The sequence below is a fragment of the Oncorhynchus masou genome, unplaced genomic scaffold (genome assembly GCF_036934945.1).
Source record: "Oncorhynchus masou masou isolate Uvic2021 unplaced genomic scaffold, UVic_Omas_1.1 unplaced_scaffold_1122, whole genome shotgun sequence".
Lineage (NCBI taxonomy): Eukaryota > Metazoa > Chordata > Actinopteri > Salmoniformes > Salmonidae > Oncorhynchus > Oncorhynchus masou.
Window position 1 is genome coordinate 180,891 of NW_027000955.1, and position 16,084 is coordinate 196,974.

The 16,084-nt window shown below is 55.8% G+C and overlaps 1 protein-coding gene across 1 annotated transcript in view; it reads left to right on the forward strand.

Moving 5' to 3' along the window:
• The window catches only part of LOC135529221 (basic proline-rich protein-like), a 39,079-nt gene extending 24,013 nt beyond the window's left edge, over positions 1-15,066 (forward strand). The window contains exons 2-7 of the mRNA XM_064958072.1: positions 10,974-11,396; positions 11,554-11,684; positions 12,426-12,917; positions 14,058-14,382; positions 14,626-14,804; positions 14,923-15,066. Coding sequence (XP_064814144.1) covers positions 10,974-11,396; positions 11,554-11,684; positions 12,426-12,917; positions 14,058-14,382; positions 14,626-14,804; positions 14,923-15,066 — 1,694 coding nt within the window. The remainder of the gene's footprint in view (positions 1-10,973; positions 11,397-11,553; positions 11,685-12,425; positions 12,918-14,057; positions 14,383-14,625; positions 14,805-14,922) is intronic.
• Positions 15,067-16,084: the final 1,018 nt, after the last annotated feature.

The window sequence follows — 16,084 nt, forward strand, 5'->3', positions numbered from 1 at the left end:
GACAGACCAGACAGACCAGACAGTACCAGACAGACCAGACAGACCAGACAGTACAAGACAGACCAGACAGACCAGACAGTACCAGACAGACCAGACAGTACCAGACAGATCAGACAGTACTAGACAGACCAGACAATACCAGACAGTACCAGACAGACCAGACAGTACCAGACAGACCAGAGGGTACCAGACAGACCAGACAGACTAGACAGACCAGACATTACCAGACAAACTAGACAGTACTGGACAGACCAGACAGACCATACAGTATTAGACAGACCAAACAGGACCAGACAGACCAGGCAGTACCAGACAGACCAGACAGTACCAGAGAGACCAGACAGTACCAGACAGTACTAGACAGACCAGACAGTACCCGAAAGTACCAGACAGTACTAGACAGACCAGACAGACCAGACAGTACCAGACAGACCAGACAGTACCAGACAGACCAGACAGTACTTGACAGACCAGACACTTCCAGACAGTACTAGACAGTACCAGACAGACCAGAGGGTACGAGACAGACCAGACAGTCCCAGACAGACCAGACAGACCACAAAGCATCAGACAGACCAGACAATCCCAGACAGACCAGACAGACCAGAAAGTACCAGACAGACCGGACAGTACAAGACAGACCAGAGGGTACTAGACAGACCATACAGACCATACAGACCAGACAGTACTAGACAGACCAGACAGTTCCAGACAGACCAGACAATACCAGACGGACCAGACAGTACGAGACAGACCAGACAGTACGAGACAGACCAGACAATACCAGACAGACCAGACAGACCAGACAGTACGAGACAGACCGGAAAGTACCAGACAGACCAGACAGACCAGGCAGAACCAGGCAGACTAGACAGACCAGACAATAACAGACAATACCAGACAGTACCAGACAGACCAGGCAGTACCAGACAGTACCAGGCAGACCAGACAGTCCAGGCAGTACCAGACAGACCAGACAGACCAGACAGTACCAGGCAGACCAGACAGTCCAGGCAGTACCAGACAGACCAGACAGTACCAGACAGTACCAGACAGTGTGAGACAGACCAGACAGACCAGTTAGTACTAGACAGACCAGACAATACTAGACAGTACCAGACAGACCGAACAAACCAGACAGACCACACAGACCAGACAATAACAAACAGACCAGGCAGACGCGGCAGACCAGACAGTACTAGACCGTACTAGACAGTACCAGACAGACGAGACAGACCAGACAGTACCAGACAGACGAGACAGACCAGACAGATCAGAAAGTACTAGACAGACCAGACAATACCAGACAGACCAGACAGTACTAGAGAGACCAGACAGTACTAAACAGAACAGACAGGACCAGACAGACCAGACAGACCAGACAGTACCAGACAGTACCAGAGAGTACCAGACAGACCAGACAGACCAGACAGACCAGACAGTACCAGAGAGTACCAGACAGACCAGAAGTACAAAACAGAACAGACAGGAGCAGACAGACCAGACAGTACCAGACAGACCAGACAGGACCAGACAGACCAGACAGTACCAGAGAGTACCAGACAGACCAGACAGTACCAGAGAGTACCAGACAGACCAGACAGACCAGACAGACCAGACAGTACTAAACAGAACAGACAGGAGCAGACAGACCAGACAGACCAGACAGTACCAGACAGACCAGACAGTACCAGACAGTACCAGACAGTACCAGACAGTACCAGACAGTACCAGACAGTACCAGACAATACCAGACAGACCAGACAGACCAGACAGTACAAGACAGACCAGACAGACCAGACAGTACCAGACAGACCAGACAGACCAGACAGTACAAGACAGACCAGACAGACCAGACAGTACCAGACAGACCAGACAGTACCAGACAGACCGGGCAGACCAGACAGACCAGACAGACCGGGCAGACCAGACAGACCAGACAGTACAAGACAGACCAGACAGACCAGACAGTACCAGACAGACCAGACAGACCAGACAGTACAAGACAGACCAGACAGACCAGACAGTACCAGACAGACCAGACAGACCAGACAGACCAGACAGTACCAGACAGACCATACAGTACTAGACAGACCAAACAGTACCAGACAGACCGGGCAGACCAGACAGACCAGACAGTACCAGACAGACGAGACAGACCAGACAGTACCAGACAGACCAGACAGTACCAGACAGACCAGACAGACGAGACAGACCAGACAGTACCAGACAGACCAGGCAGTACCAGACAGATCAGAAAGTACTAGACAGACCAGACAGACCAGACAGACCAGACAGACCAGACAGTACCAGACAGTACCAGACAGTACCAGACAGTACTAGACAGACGAGACAGACCAGACAGTACCAGACAGACCAGGCAGTACCAGACAGATCAGAAAGTACTAGACAGTACCAGACAGACCAGACAGACGAGACAGACCAGACAGTACCAGACAGACCAGACAGTACTAGAGAGACCAGACAGTACTAAACAGAACAGACAGGAGCAGACAGACCAGACAGACCAGACAGACCAGACAGTACCAGACAGTACCAGAGAGTACCAGACAGACCAGACAGACCAGACAGACCAGACAGTACCAGAGAGTACCAGACAGACCAGAAGTACAAAACAGAACAGACAGGAGCAGACAGACCAGACAGTACCAGACAGACCAGACAGACCAGAGGGTACGAGACATACCAGACAGACCAGAAAGTACCAGACAGACCAGACAATACCAGACAGTACTCGACAGACCATACAGTGCTCGACAGACCAGACAGACCAGACAGTACCAGACAGACAGACCAGGCAGTACCAGACAGTACCAGGCAGACCAGATAGTCCAGACAGTACTATACAGACCAGACAGTACCAGACAGACCAGACAGACCAGGCAGTACCAGACAGTACCAGACAGACCAGGCAGTACCAGACAGTACCAGGCAGACCAGATAGTCCAGACAGTACTATACAGACCAGACAGTACCAGACAGAACAGACATTACCAGACAGACCAGACAGACCAGACAGTACCAGACAGACCAGACAGTACCAGACAGACCAGACAGTACCAGACAGACCAGAGGGTACTAGACAGACCAGACAGTACCAGACAGACCAGACAGTACCTGACAGAACAGACAGTACTCGACAGTCCAGACAGACCAGACAGTACCAGACAGACCAGACAGACCAGACAGTACCAGACAGTACCAGACAGACCAGACAGTACTAGACAGTACTAGACAGTACCAGACAGACCAGAGGGTACCAGACAGACCAGATAGACCAGGCAGACCAGACAGACCAGACAGTACCAGGCAGACCAGACAATACCAGACAGTACCAGACAATACCAGACAGTACCAGACAGTACTAGACAATACCAGACAGACCAGACAGTACCTGGCAGACCAGACAGACCAAACAGTACCAGACAGACCAGACAGTACTAGACAGACCAGACAGACCAGACAGACCAGACAGTACTAGACAGACCAGACAGTACTAGACAGACCAGACAGTACCAGACAGACCATACAGTACCAGACAGACCAGACAGTACCAGACAGACCAGACAGTACCAGACAGTACTAGACAGACCAGGAAGACCAGACAGACAAGACAGTACTAGACAGTATGAGACAGACAAGACAGACCAGACAGTACTAGACAGACCAGACAGTACCAGACAGTACCAGAGGGTACTAGACAGACCAGATATAACCAGACAGACCAGACAGTACTAGACAGACCAGACAGTACCAGACAGACCAGACAGTACTCGGCAGACCATACAGTGCTCGACAGACCAGACAGACCAGACAGTACCAGACAGTACCAGAGGGTGCTAGACAGACCAGAAAGTACCAGACAGACCAGACAGACCAGAGGGTACTAGACAGACCAGACAGACCAGACAGTACTAGACAGACTAGACAGACCAGACAGACCAGACAGTACCAGACAGACCAGAGGGTACTAGACAGACCAGACCGACCATACAGACCAGACAGTACTAGACAGACCAGACAGTAGCAGACAGACAAGACAATACCACACAGACCAGACAGTACTAGACAGACTGGACAGTACCAGACAGACCAGACAGACCAGACAGACCAGACAGTACCAGGCAGACCAGACAATATCAGACAGACCAGACAGTACCAGACAATACCAGACAGTACCAGACAGACCAGGCAGTACAAGACAGACCAGACAGTATGAGACAGACCAGACAGACCAGACAGTACCAGACAGACCAGAGGGTACTAGACAGTACCAGACAGTACTAGACAATACCAGACAGTACCAGACAGACCAGAGGGTACCAGACAGACCAGACAGACCAGACAGTACCAGACAGACCAGACAGTACCAGACAGACTATACAAACCAGACAGTCCAGACAGACCAGACAGTACCAGACAGACCAGACAGTACCAGACAGACTAGACAGTATCAGACTGACCAGACAGTACCAGACAGACTAGACAGTACCAGACTGACCAGACAGTACCAGACAGACCAGACAGTACCAGACTGACCAGACAGTACCAGACAGACCAGACAGACCAGACAGACCAGACAGTACCAGACAGACTATACAGTACCAGACAGACCAGACAGTACCAGACAGACCAGACAGTACCAGACAGACCAGACAGTACCAGACAGACTAGACAGTACCAGACTGACCAGACAGTACCAGACAGACCAGACAGTACCAGACAGACTATACAAACCAGACAGTCCAGACAGACCAGACAGTACCAGACAGACCAGACAGTACCAGACAGACTAGACAGTACCAGACTGACCAGACAGACCAGACAGACCAGACAGACCAGACAGTACCTGACAGTACCAGACAGACCAGACAGTACCAGACAGATTCGACAGACTAGACAGTACCAGACAGACCAGACAGTACCAGACAGTACCAGACAGACCAGACAGACTAGAAAGTACCAGACAGACCAGACAGACTAGACAGACCAGACAGACTAGACAGACTAGACAGACTAGACAGACCAGACAGACCAGACAGACTAGACAGACTAGACAGACCAGACAGTACCAGACAGTACTAGACAGACCAGACAGACTAGACAGACTAGACAGACTAGACAGACCAGACAGACTAGACAGACTAGACAGACCAGACAGTACCAGACAGACGAGACAGACCAGACAGACCAGACAGACTAGACAGACTAGACAGACCAGACAGTACCAGACAGTACCAGACAGACTAGACAGACTAGACAGACCAGAAAGTCTGCTGCTCCTCCAGACCTACTGTCTTCTCCAGGCTTATTTTTGTTTTGTTTTATATAACTATGAAATGCTCAAAGGCTAATTTCTTTCACATTTATAAAACAAACATTATCCCTTAGGACTTGCACAGCAGATACTTCCCTTGTTTAAGCATATGTTGTAGAACAGTGGTGTTGACAACAATTGACCAAATCTCCAGGCTCATCTTTTCAGAATCACAATTTTGAGATAAATATTCTTTAAAGTCACAGAGAGCTATTGTAAGAAACTACATCAGATAATTTTTCAGTTAATATCCATTTATTGACAATTTTATATATATATATATATATATATACACACTTTTGGAGAGTTTGAAATTGGGATCCTTTGCTCCAAACAAGGGCATTTCCAGACTGACTGAAATAAATAACATTCAATGTATTTATAAAATTCCCAAAACAAGTATATTCTCTATAAAAAAATATAAAAAATACATTTTCCATGCCGGACAAGGATTGTCTCGACTTTCAAGATTCTCTGATCTAATTTCCTGCTATTCTACACATTTTGAAATGAGACAGAGAAAAATCTGCAGTTTTAATGTTAATTTCCTGTTATTCTAAATATTTATTTCATGACTTACGGCGTGTTAATATGCTATCTGGGGGACCCGATGGAGGGTTAAACATACACTGAAAGAAAAGAAGAGTGGGAACTTCATGATTGGTTCCTGTAAAAAGGACTGAAAAAGTGGAAACTACAGGTGTCACCACGTTTAAAATAAAACATCTCAAAGTAATACTAAAGTGGGTGTATACACACATGTAACAGATCCAGTGGCAGTACCAGTCTCAGGTTTAGCCTGACCTCTAGTGGTTATGAGTGGTAGTACACCAGTCTCAGGTTTAGCCTGACCTCTAGTGGTTATGAGTGGTAGTACACCAGTCTCAGGCTTAGCATGTCCTCTAGTGGTTATGAGTGGTAGTACACCAGACCCAGGTTTAGCCTGACCTCTAGTGGTTATGAGTGGTACGGCCTATTTTCTTTACTGCCAATGCTTCCTATGGAGCATCTTGAGTTCTTCAAGCTGATGACTATTCTGTAGGGACTTGGTGAGAGTGAAGAGGCATTGTTCAAGAGGTTCTGATAGCCACAACATATTTAATAAAAATCACATTTTTTATTAATTACAATAATTACAAACAGTAGAAAGAAACAAAAATTAACAAAATGAGTCGATACGATACAGAAGCAACAGTGTTAATAGTGGAGTTTATCTGGTACAGCAGGAAGACAATTTGTCAGTGGAAGAACAATGGAGTGGCTGTTGAATTGACTCAGTTTAAATAAAAATCTACCTGTAGCTGACTACAAGGAAAGAAGAACCCTGACCTCACAGATGCTTGTGTCTGTTTCTCTGTGGGAGGGGAGGGGGGTCCTCATATCCACAGCAACCAGTCCCTCAGCTCCACAACAACCAGTCCCTCTTAGCTCCACAACAACCAGTCCCTCTTAGCTCCACAACAACCAGTCCCTCTTAGCTCCACAACAACCAGTCCCTCAGCTCCACAACAACCAGTTCCTCTTAGCTCCACAACAACCAGTTCCTCTTAGCTCCACAACAACCAGTCCCTCAGCTCCACAGCAACCAGTCCCTCTTAGCTCCACAGCAACCAGTCCCTCTTAGCTCCACAACAACCAGTCCCTCTTCGCTCCACAACAACCAGTCCCTCTTAGCTCCACAACAACCAGTCCCTCTTAGTTCCACAACAACCAGTCCCTCTTAGCTCCACAACAACCAGTCCCTCAGCTCCACAACAACCAGTCCCTCAGCTCCACAACAACCAGTCCCTCAGCTCCACAACAACCAGTCCCTCAGCTCCACAACAACCAGTTCCTCTTCGCTCCACAACAACCAGTCCCTCTTAGTTCCACAACAACCAGTCCCTCTTAGCTCCACAACAACCAGTCCCTCAGCTCCACAACAACCAGTCCCTCTTAGCTCCACAACAACCAGTCCCTCTTAGCTCCACAACAACCAGTTCCTCTTAGCTCCACAACAACCAGTCCCTCTTAGCTCCACAACAACCAGTTCCTCTTAGCTCCACAACAACCAGTCCCTCAGCTCCACAACAACCAGTCCCTCTTCGCTCCACAACAACCAGTCCCTCAGCTCCACAACAACCAGTCCCTCTTAGCTCCACAACAACCAGTTCCTCTTAGCTCCACAACAACCAGTCCCTCTTAGCTCCACAACAACCAGTCCCTCTTAGCTCCACAACAACCAGTCCCTCTTAGCTCCACAACAACCAGTCCCTCTTAGCTCCACAACAACCAGTCCCTCTTAGCTCCACAACAACCAGTCCCTCTTAGCTCCACAACAACCAGTCCCTCTTAGCTCCACAACAACCAGTCCCTCTTCGCTCCACAACAACCAGTCCCTCTTAGCTCCACAACAACCAGTCCCTCTTAGCTCCACAACAACCAGTCCCTCTTCGCTCCACAGCAACCAGTCCCTCTTAGCTCCACAGCAAGCAGTCCCTCTTCGCTCCACAACAACCAGTCCCTCTTAGCTCCACAACAACCAGTTCCTCTTCGCTCCTCAACAACCAGTCCCTCTTCGCTCCACAACAACCAGTCCCTCTTAGCTTCACAACAACCAATCCCTCTTCACTCCACAACAACCAGTCCCTCTTAGTTCCACAACAACCAGTCCCTCTTAGTTGTAGAGTGGTTCAACTTGACATAGATTGTACAGTATAGTACATTCCCTGAACAAAAGCAGGATCTAGATTATACAGCTCTATCTGAACAGATGCAGGCAAACATAGTCAATCCCATTGATTCTTGATGACAGTCCCATTGATTCTTGATGACCATCCCATTGATTCATGACGACAGTCCCATTGATTCTTGATGACCATCCCATTGATTCATGATGACAGTCCCTTTGATTCATGACGACAGCTCCTTTGATTCATGATGACAGTCCCATTGATTCATGATGACAGTCCCTTTGATTCATGATGACAGTCCCTTTGATTCATGACGACAGCCCCTTTGATTCTTGATGATAGTCCCGGCGATTTTTACACAGTTAATGATTGAAACATGACGACAGTCCTTTTCCATAGATGCTGAAGACCTAAGGGCTGTTTGGCGGTTCAGAGTTAAGGGGCCAGTTTCCCAGACCCAGGTTAATTAAGACCAATCCTGGACTGAAAAATAGATTTTAAATTGAAAGTGTTTTTAGTCCATGCAGTACTGGGCTTTTAATCTGAATGCCGGAAACTGGCTCCAAATGTTCCAGGTTTTATACTAGTGCCCCTCCACAGGGCCCCCAACCTCAACCCTTCCTCTCCACAGGGCCCCAACCCTTCCCCTCCACAGGGTCCCAACCTCAACCCTTCCCCTCCACAGGGCCCCACCCTTCCTCTCCACAGGGCCCCAGCCTCAACCCTTCCCCTCCACAGGGCCCCACCCTTCCTCTCCACAGGGCCCCAGCCTCAACCCTTCCTCTCCACAGGGCCCCAACCCTTCCTCTCCACAGGGCCCCAACCCTTCCTCTCCACAGGGCCCCAACCCTTCCTCTCCACAGGGCCCCAACCCTTCCTCTCCACAGGGCCCCAACCCTTCCTCTCCACAGGGCCCCAACCTGGACCCTTCCCCTCCACAGGGCCCCAACCCTTCCTCTCCACAGGGCCCCAACCTGGACCCTTCCCCTCCACAGGGCCCCAACCCCAACCCTTCCCCTCCACAGGGCCCCAACCTGGACCCTTCCCCTCCACAGGGCCCCAACCCCAACCCTTCCCTCCACAGGGCCCCAACCCCAACCCTTCCTCTCCACAGGGCCCCAACCTCAACCCTTCCCCTCCACAGGGCCCCAACCTGGACCCTTCCCCTCCACAGGGCCCCAACCTGGACCCTTTCCTCCACAGGGCCCCAACCTGGACCCTTCCCTTCCACAGGGCCCCAACCTGGACCCTTCCCTCCACAGGGCCCCAACCAGGACCCTTCCCCTCCACAGAGCCCCAACCTGCACCCTTCCCTTCCCCTCCACAGAGCCCCAACCTGGACCCTTCTCCTCCACAGGGCCCCAACCAGGACCCTTCCCTCCACAGGGCCCCAACCTGGACCCTTCCCCTCCACAGAGCCCCAACCTGGACCCTTCCCCTCCACAGAGCCCCAACATGGACCCTTCCCCTCCACAGGGCCCCAACCTGGACCCTTCCCCTCCACAGGGCCCCAACCTGGACCCTTCCCTCCACAGGGCCCCAACATGGACCCTTCCTCCACAGGGCCCCAACCTGGACCCTTCCCCTCCACAGGGCCCCAACCTGGACCCTTCCCCTCCACAGGGCCCCAACCTGGACCCTTCCCCTCCACAGGGCCCCAACCTGGACCCTTCCCTCCACAGGGCCCCAACATGGACCCTTCCCCTCCACAGGGCCCCAACCTGGACCCTTCCCCTCCACAGGGCCCCAACCTGGACCCTTCCCCTCCACAGGGCCCCAACCTGGACCCTTCTCCTCCACAGGGCCCCAACCTGGACCCTTCCCCTCCACAGGGCCCCAACCTGAACCCTCCCCCACAGGGCCCCAACCTGCACCCTTCCCTCCCACAGGGCCCCAACCTGGACCCTTCCCCTCCACAGGGCCCCAACCAGGACCCTTCCCCTCCACAGGGCCCCAACCTGGACCCTTCCCCTCCACAGGGCCCCAACCTGGACCCTTCTCCTCCACAGGGCCCCAACCTGGACCCTTCCCCTCCACAGAGCCCCAACCTGGACCCTTCCCCTCCACAGGGCCCCAACCTGGACCCTTCCCCTCCACAGGGCCCCAACCTCAACCCTTCCCCTCCACAGGGCCCCAACCTGGACCCTTCCCCTCCACAGGGCCCCAACCTGGACCCTTCCCCTCCACAGGGCCCCAACCTCAACCCTTCCCCTCCACAGGGCCCCAACCTGGACCCTTCCCCTCCACAGGGCCCCAACCTGGACCCTTCCCTCCACAGAGCCCCAACCTGGACCCTTCCCCTCCACAGGGCCCCAACCTGGACCCTTCCCCTCCACAGGGCCCCAACCTGGACCCTTCTCCTCCACAGGGCCCCAACCAGGACCCTTCCCCTCCACAGAGCCCCAACCTGCACCCTTCCCTTCCCCTCCACAGAGCCCCAACCTGGACCCTTCTCCTCCACAGGGCCCCAACCTGGACCCTTCCCTTCCACAGAGCCCCAACCTGGACCCTTCCCCTCCACAGGGCCCCAACCTGGACCCTTCCCCTCCACAGGGCCCCAACCAGGACCCTTCCCTCCACAGAGCCCCAACCTGCACCCTTCCCTTCCCTCCCACAGGGCCCCAACCTGGACCCTTCCCCTCCACAGGGCCCCAACCTGAACCCTCTCCCCCACAGGGCCCCAACCTGCACCCTTCCCTTCCCTCCCACAGGGCCCCAAACTGGACCCTTCCCCTCCACAGAGCCCCAACCTGGACCCTTCCCCTCCACAGAGCCCCAACCTGGACCCTTCCCCTCCACAGGGCCCCAACCTGGACCCTAACCAGGACCCTTCCCCTCCACAGGGCCCCAACCTGGACCCTTCCCCTCCACAGGGCCCCAACCTGGACCCTTCCCCTCCACAGAGCCCCAACCTGGACCCTTCCCCTCCACAGGGCCACAACCTGGACCCTTCCCCTCCACAGGGCCCCAACCTGGACCCTTCCCCTCCACAGGGCCCCAACCTGGACCCTTCCCTCCACAGGGCCCCAACCAGGACCCGTCCCCTCCACAGGGCCCCAACCTGGACCCTTCCCCTCCACAGGGCCCCAACCTGGACCCTTCCCCTCCACAGAGCCCCAACCTGAACCCTTCCTCCACAGGGCCCCAACCTGGACCCTTCCCCTCCACAGGGCCCCAACATGGACCCTTCCCCTCCACAGGGCCCCAACCTGGACCCTTCCCCTCCACAGAGCCCCAACCTGCACCCTTCCCTTCCCCTCCACAGAGCCCCAACATGGACCCTTCTCCTCCACAGGGCCCCAACCTGGACCCTTCCCTTCCACAGAGCCCCAACCTGGACCCTTCCCCTCCACAGGGCCCCAACCTGGACCCTTCCCCTCCACAGGGCCCCAACCAGGACCCTTCCCCTCCACAGAGCCCCAACCTGCACCCTTCCCTTCCCTCCCACAGGGCCCCAACCTGGACCCTTCCCCTCCACAGGGCCCCAACCTGAACCCTCCCCCCACAGGGCCCCAACCTGCACCCTTCCCTTCCCTCCCACAGGGCCCCAAACTGGACCCTTCCCTCCACAGAGCCCCAACCTGGACCCTTCCCCTCCACAGAGCCCCAACCTGGACCCTTCCCCTCCACAGGGCCCCAACCTGGACCCTAACCAGGACCCTTCCCTCCACAGGGCCCCAACCTGGACCCTTCCTCCACAGGGCCCCAACCTGGACCCTTCCTCCACAGAGCCCCAACCTGGACCCTTCCCCTCCACAGGGCCCCAACCTGGACCCTTCCCCTCCACAGGGCCCCAACCTGGACCCTTCCCTCCACAGGGCCCCAACCTGGACCCTTCCCTCCACAGGGCCCCAACCAGGACCCGTCCCTCCACAGGGCCCCAACCTGGACCCTTCCCTCCACAGGGCCCCAACCTGGACCCTTCCCTCCACAAAGCCCCAACCTGAACCCTTCCCCTCCACAGGGCCCCAACCTGGACCCTTCCCCTCCACAGGGCCCCAACATGGACCCTTCCCCTCCACAGGGCCCCAACCTGGACCCTTCCCCTCCACAGGGCCCCAACCTGGACCCTTCCCCTCCACAGAGCCCCAACATGGACCCTTCCCCTCCACAGGGCCCCAACCTGGACCCTTCCCCTCCACAGGGCCCCAACCTGGACCCTTCCTCCACAGGGCCCCAACCTGGACCCTTCCCCTCCACAGGGCCCCAACCTCAACCCTTCCCCTCCACAGGGCCCCAACCTGGACCCTTCCCCTCCACAGGGCCCCAACCTGGACCCTTCCCCTCCACAGGGCCCCAACCAGGACCCTTCCCCTCCACAGAGCCCCAACCTGCACCCTTCCCTTCCCCTCCACAGAGCCCCAACCTGGACCCTTCTCCTCCACAGGGCCCCAACCTGGACCCTTCCTCCACAGAGCCCCAACCTGGACCCTTCCCCTCCACAGGGCCCCAACCTGGACCCTTCCTCCACAGGGCCCCAACCAGGACCCTTCCCTCCACAGAGCCCCAACCTGCACCCTTCCCTTCCCTCCCACAGGGCCCCAACCTGGACCCTTCCTCCACAGGGCCCCAACCTGAACCCTCCCCCCACAGGGCCCCAACCTGCACCCTTCCCTTCCCTCCCACAGGGCCCCAAACTGGACCTATCCCCTCCACAGAGCCCCAACCTGGACCCTTCCCCTCCACAGAGCCCCAACCTGGACCCTTCCCCTCCACAGGGCCCCAACCTGGACCCTAACCAGGACCCTTCCTCCACAGGGCCCCAACCTGGACCCTTCCCCTCCACAGGGCCCCAACCTGGACCCTTCCCCTCCACAGGGCCCCAACCTGGACCCTTCCCTCCACAGGGCCCCAACCTGGACCCTTCCCCTCCACAGGGCCCCAACCAGGACCCGTCCCTCCACAGGGCCCCAACCTGGACCCTTCCCCTCCACAGGGCCCCAACCTGGACCCTTCCCTCCACAGAGCCCCAACCTGAACCCTTCCTCCACAGGGCCCCAACCTGGACCCTTCCCCTCCACAGGGCCCCAACATGGACCCTTCCCCTCCACAGGGCCCCAACCTGGACCCTTCCCCTCCACAGGGCCCCAACCTGGACCCTTCCCCTCCACAGAGCCCCAACCTGGACCCTTCCCCTCCACAGAGCCCCAACCTGAACCCTTCCCCTCCACAGGGCCCCAACCTGGACCCTTCCCCTCCACAGGGCCCCAACCTGGACCCTTCCCTCCACAGGGCCCCAACCTGGACCCTTCCCCTCCACAGGGCCCCAACCTGGACCCTTCCTCCACAGAGCCCCAACATGGACCCTTCCCCTCCACAGGGCCCCAACCTGGACCCTTCCCCTCCACAGAGCCCCAACCTGGACCCTTCCCTCCACAGGGCCCCAACCTGGACCCTTCCCCTCCACAGGGCCCCAACCTGGACCCTTCCCCTCCACAGGGCCCCAACCTGGACCCTTCCCCTCCACAGGGCCCCAACCTGGACCCTTCCTCCACAGAGCCCCAACCTGGACCCGTCCCCTCCACAGGGCCCCAACCAGGACCCTAACCAGGACCCTCCACAGGGCCCCAACCTGGACCCTTCCTCCACAGGGCCCCAACCTGGACCCTAACCAGGACCCTTCCCCTCCACAGGGCCCCAACCTGGACCCTTCCCCTCCACAGAGCCCCAACCTGGACCCTTCCCCTCCACAGGGCCCCAACCTGGACCCTTCCCTCCACAGAGCCCCAACCTGGACCCTTCCCTCCACAGGGCCCCAACCTGGACCCTTCCCCTCCACAGAGCCCCAACCTGACACTTCCCCTCCACAGGGCCCCAACCTGGACCCTTCCCCTCCACAGAGCCCCAACCTGGACCCTTCCCCTCCACAGGGCCCCAACCTGGACCCTTCCCTCCACAGGGCCCCAACCTGGACCCTTCCCCTCCACAGGGCCCCAACCTGGACCCTTCCCCTCCACAGGGCCCCAACCTGGACCCTTCCTCCACAGGGCCCCAACCTGGACCCTTCCCCTCCACAGGGCCCCAACCTGGACCCTTCCCCTCCACAGGGCCCCAACCTGGACCCTTCCCCTCCACAGAGCCCCAACCTGGACCCGTCCCCTCCACAGGGCCCCAACCAGGACCCTAACCAGGACCCTCCACAGGGCCCCAACCTGGACCCTTCCCCTCCACAGGGCCCCAACCTGGACCCTAACCAGGACCCTTCCCCCTCCACAGAGCCCCAACCAGGACCCGTCCCCTCCACAGGGCCCCAACCTGGACCCGTCCCTCCACAGGGCCCCAACCAGGACCCTAACCAGGACCCTCCACAGGGCCCCAACCTGAACCCTTCCCCTCCACAGGGCCCCAACCTGAACCCTTCCCCTCCACAGGGCCCCAACCTGGACCCTTCCCCTCCACAGGGCCCCAACCTGGACCCTTCCCCTCCACAGGGCCCCAACCTGGACCCTTCCCTCCACAGGGCCCCAACCTGGACCCTTCCCCTCCACAGGGCCCCAACCTGGACCCTTCCCCTCCACAGGGCCCCAACCTGGACCCTTCTCCTCCACAGGGCCCCAACCTGGACCCTTCCCTTCCCTCCCACAGGGCCCTAACCAGGACCCTTCCCCTCCACAGGGCCCCAACCAGGACCCTTCCCCTCCACAGGGCCCCAACCTGGACCCTTCCCTCCACAGGGCCCCAACCTGGACCCTTCCCCTCCACAGAGCCCCAACATGGACCCTTCCCTTCCACAGGGCCCCAACCTGGACCCTTCCCCTCCACAGGGCCCCAACCTGGACCCTTCCCTCCACAGGGCCCCAACCTGGACCCTTCCCCTCCACAGGGCCCCAACCTGGACCCTTCCCCTCCACAGGGCCCCAACCTGGACCCTTCCCTCCACAGGGCCCCAACCTGGACCCTTCTCCTCCACAGGGCCCCAACCTGGACCCTTCTCCTCCACAGGGCCCCAACCAGGACCCTTCCCCTCCACAGGGCCCCAACCTGAACATTTCGCCTCCACAGGGCCCCAACTTGGACCCTTTGCTTGTAAACAATGTAATTGTAAATGCTGTGTAGCCTCAAAAGATGGTTAAACCTATAATTGTGATATCATGGATGGTCAGTCCTTGCATCCATAGCTCTGTGAATGAATTTGAAAGTATCATTCCTCAGACGGACAACACAGACAACATGATATTGGGTGGTGGTCTGTTTCCCCGTCTTTCTAGTCACTGAGCTCTAAAAGGCACAGAACAGCGCCCCCTTCTGGATGACAGAATTCTCCTCCCTGGATTATACACCATTACACACCATGATCACAGGGGACAGTGTTTATGTTATTCCTCATGTTTGTGAAACTACTGATGGTCAGTGTTCAATAAATGTGTTTCAAACAGTGAATTCTACTCTTTATTATATAAAAACAAGTGAATATAGTGTTATAGTTATATGACTTGGTATGCTTCTGTTTCAGTGTGTTTGAAAGCTTGCACCTGGGTGACCTATATTATGAACTGTTAGTAGTGGCCGGGGGGTCTCTAGTCCCCGTAGATAGGGTTTAAACACCTCGTGGTCTCTAGTCCCCGTAGTTAGGTTTAAACACCTCGTGATCTCTAGTCCCCGTAGATAGGGTTTAAACACCTCGTGATCTCTAGTCCCCGTAGATAGGGTTTAAACACCTCGTGATCTCTAGTCCCCGTAGATAGGGTTTAAACACCTCGTGATCTCTAGTCCCCGTAGATAGGGTTTAAACACCTCGTGATCTCTAGTCCCCGTAGATAGGGTTTAAACACCTCGTGATCTCTAGTCCCCGTAGATAGGGTTTAAACACCTCGTGATCTCTAGTCCCCGTAGATAGGGTTTAAACACCTCGTGATCTCTAGTCCCCGTAGATAGGGTTTAAACACCCCGTGATCTCTAGTCCCTGTAGACAGGGTTTAAACACCGTGATCTCTAGTCCCCGTAGATAGGGTTTAAACACCTCGTGATCTCTAGTCCCCGTAGTTAGGGTTTAAACACCGTGATCTCTAGTCCCCGTAGTTAGGGTTTAAACACCGTGATCTCTAGTCCCCGTAGTTAGGGTTTAAACACCTCG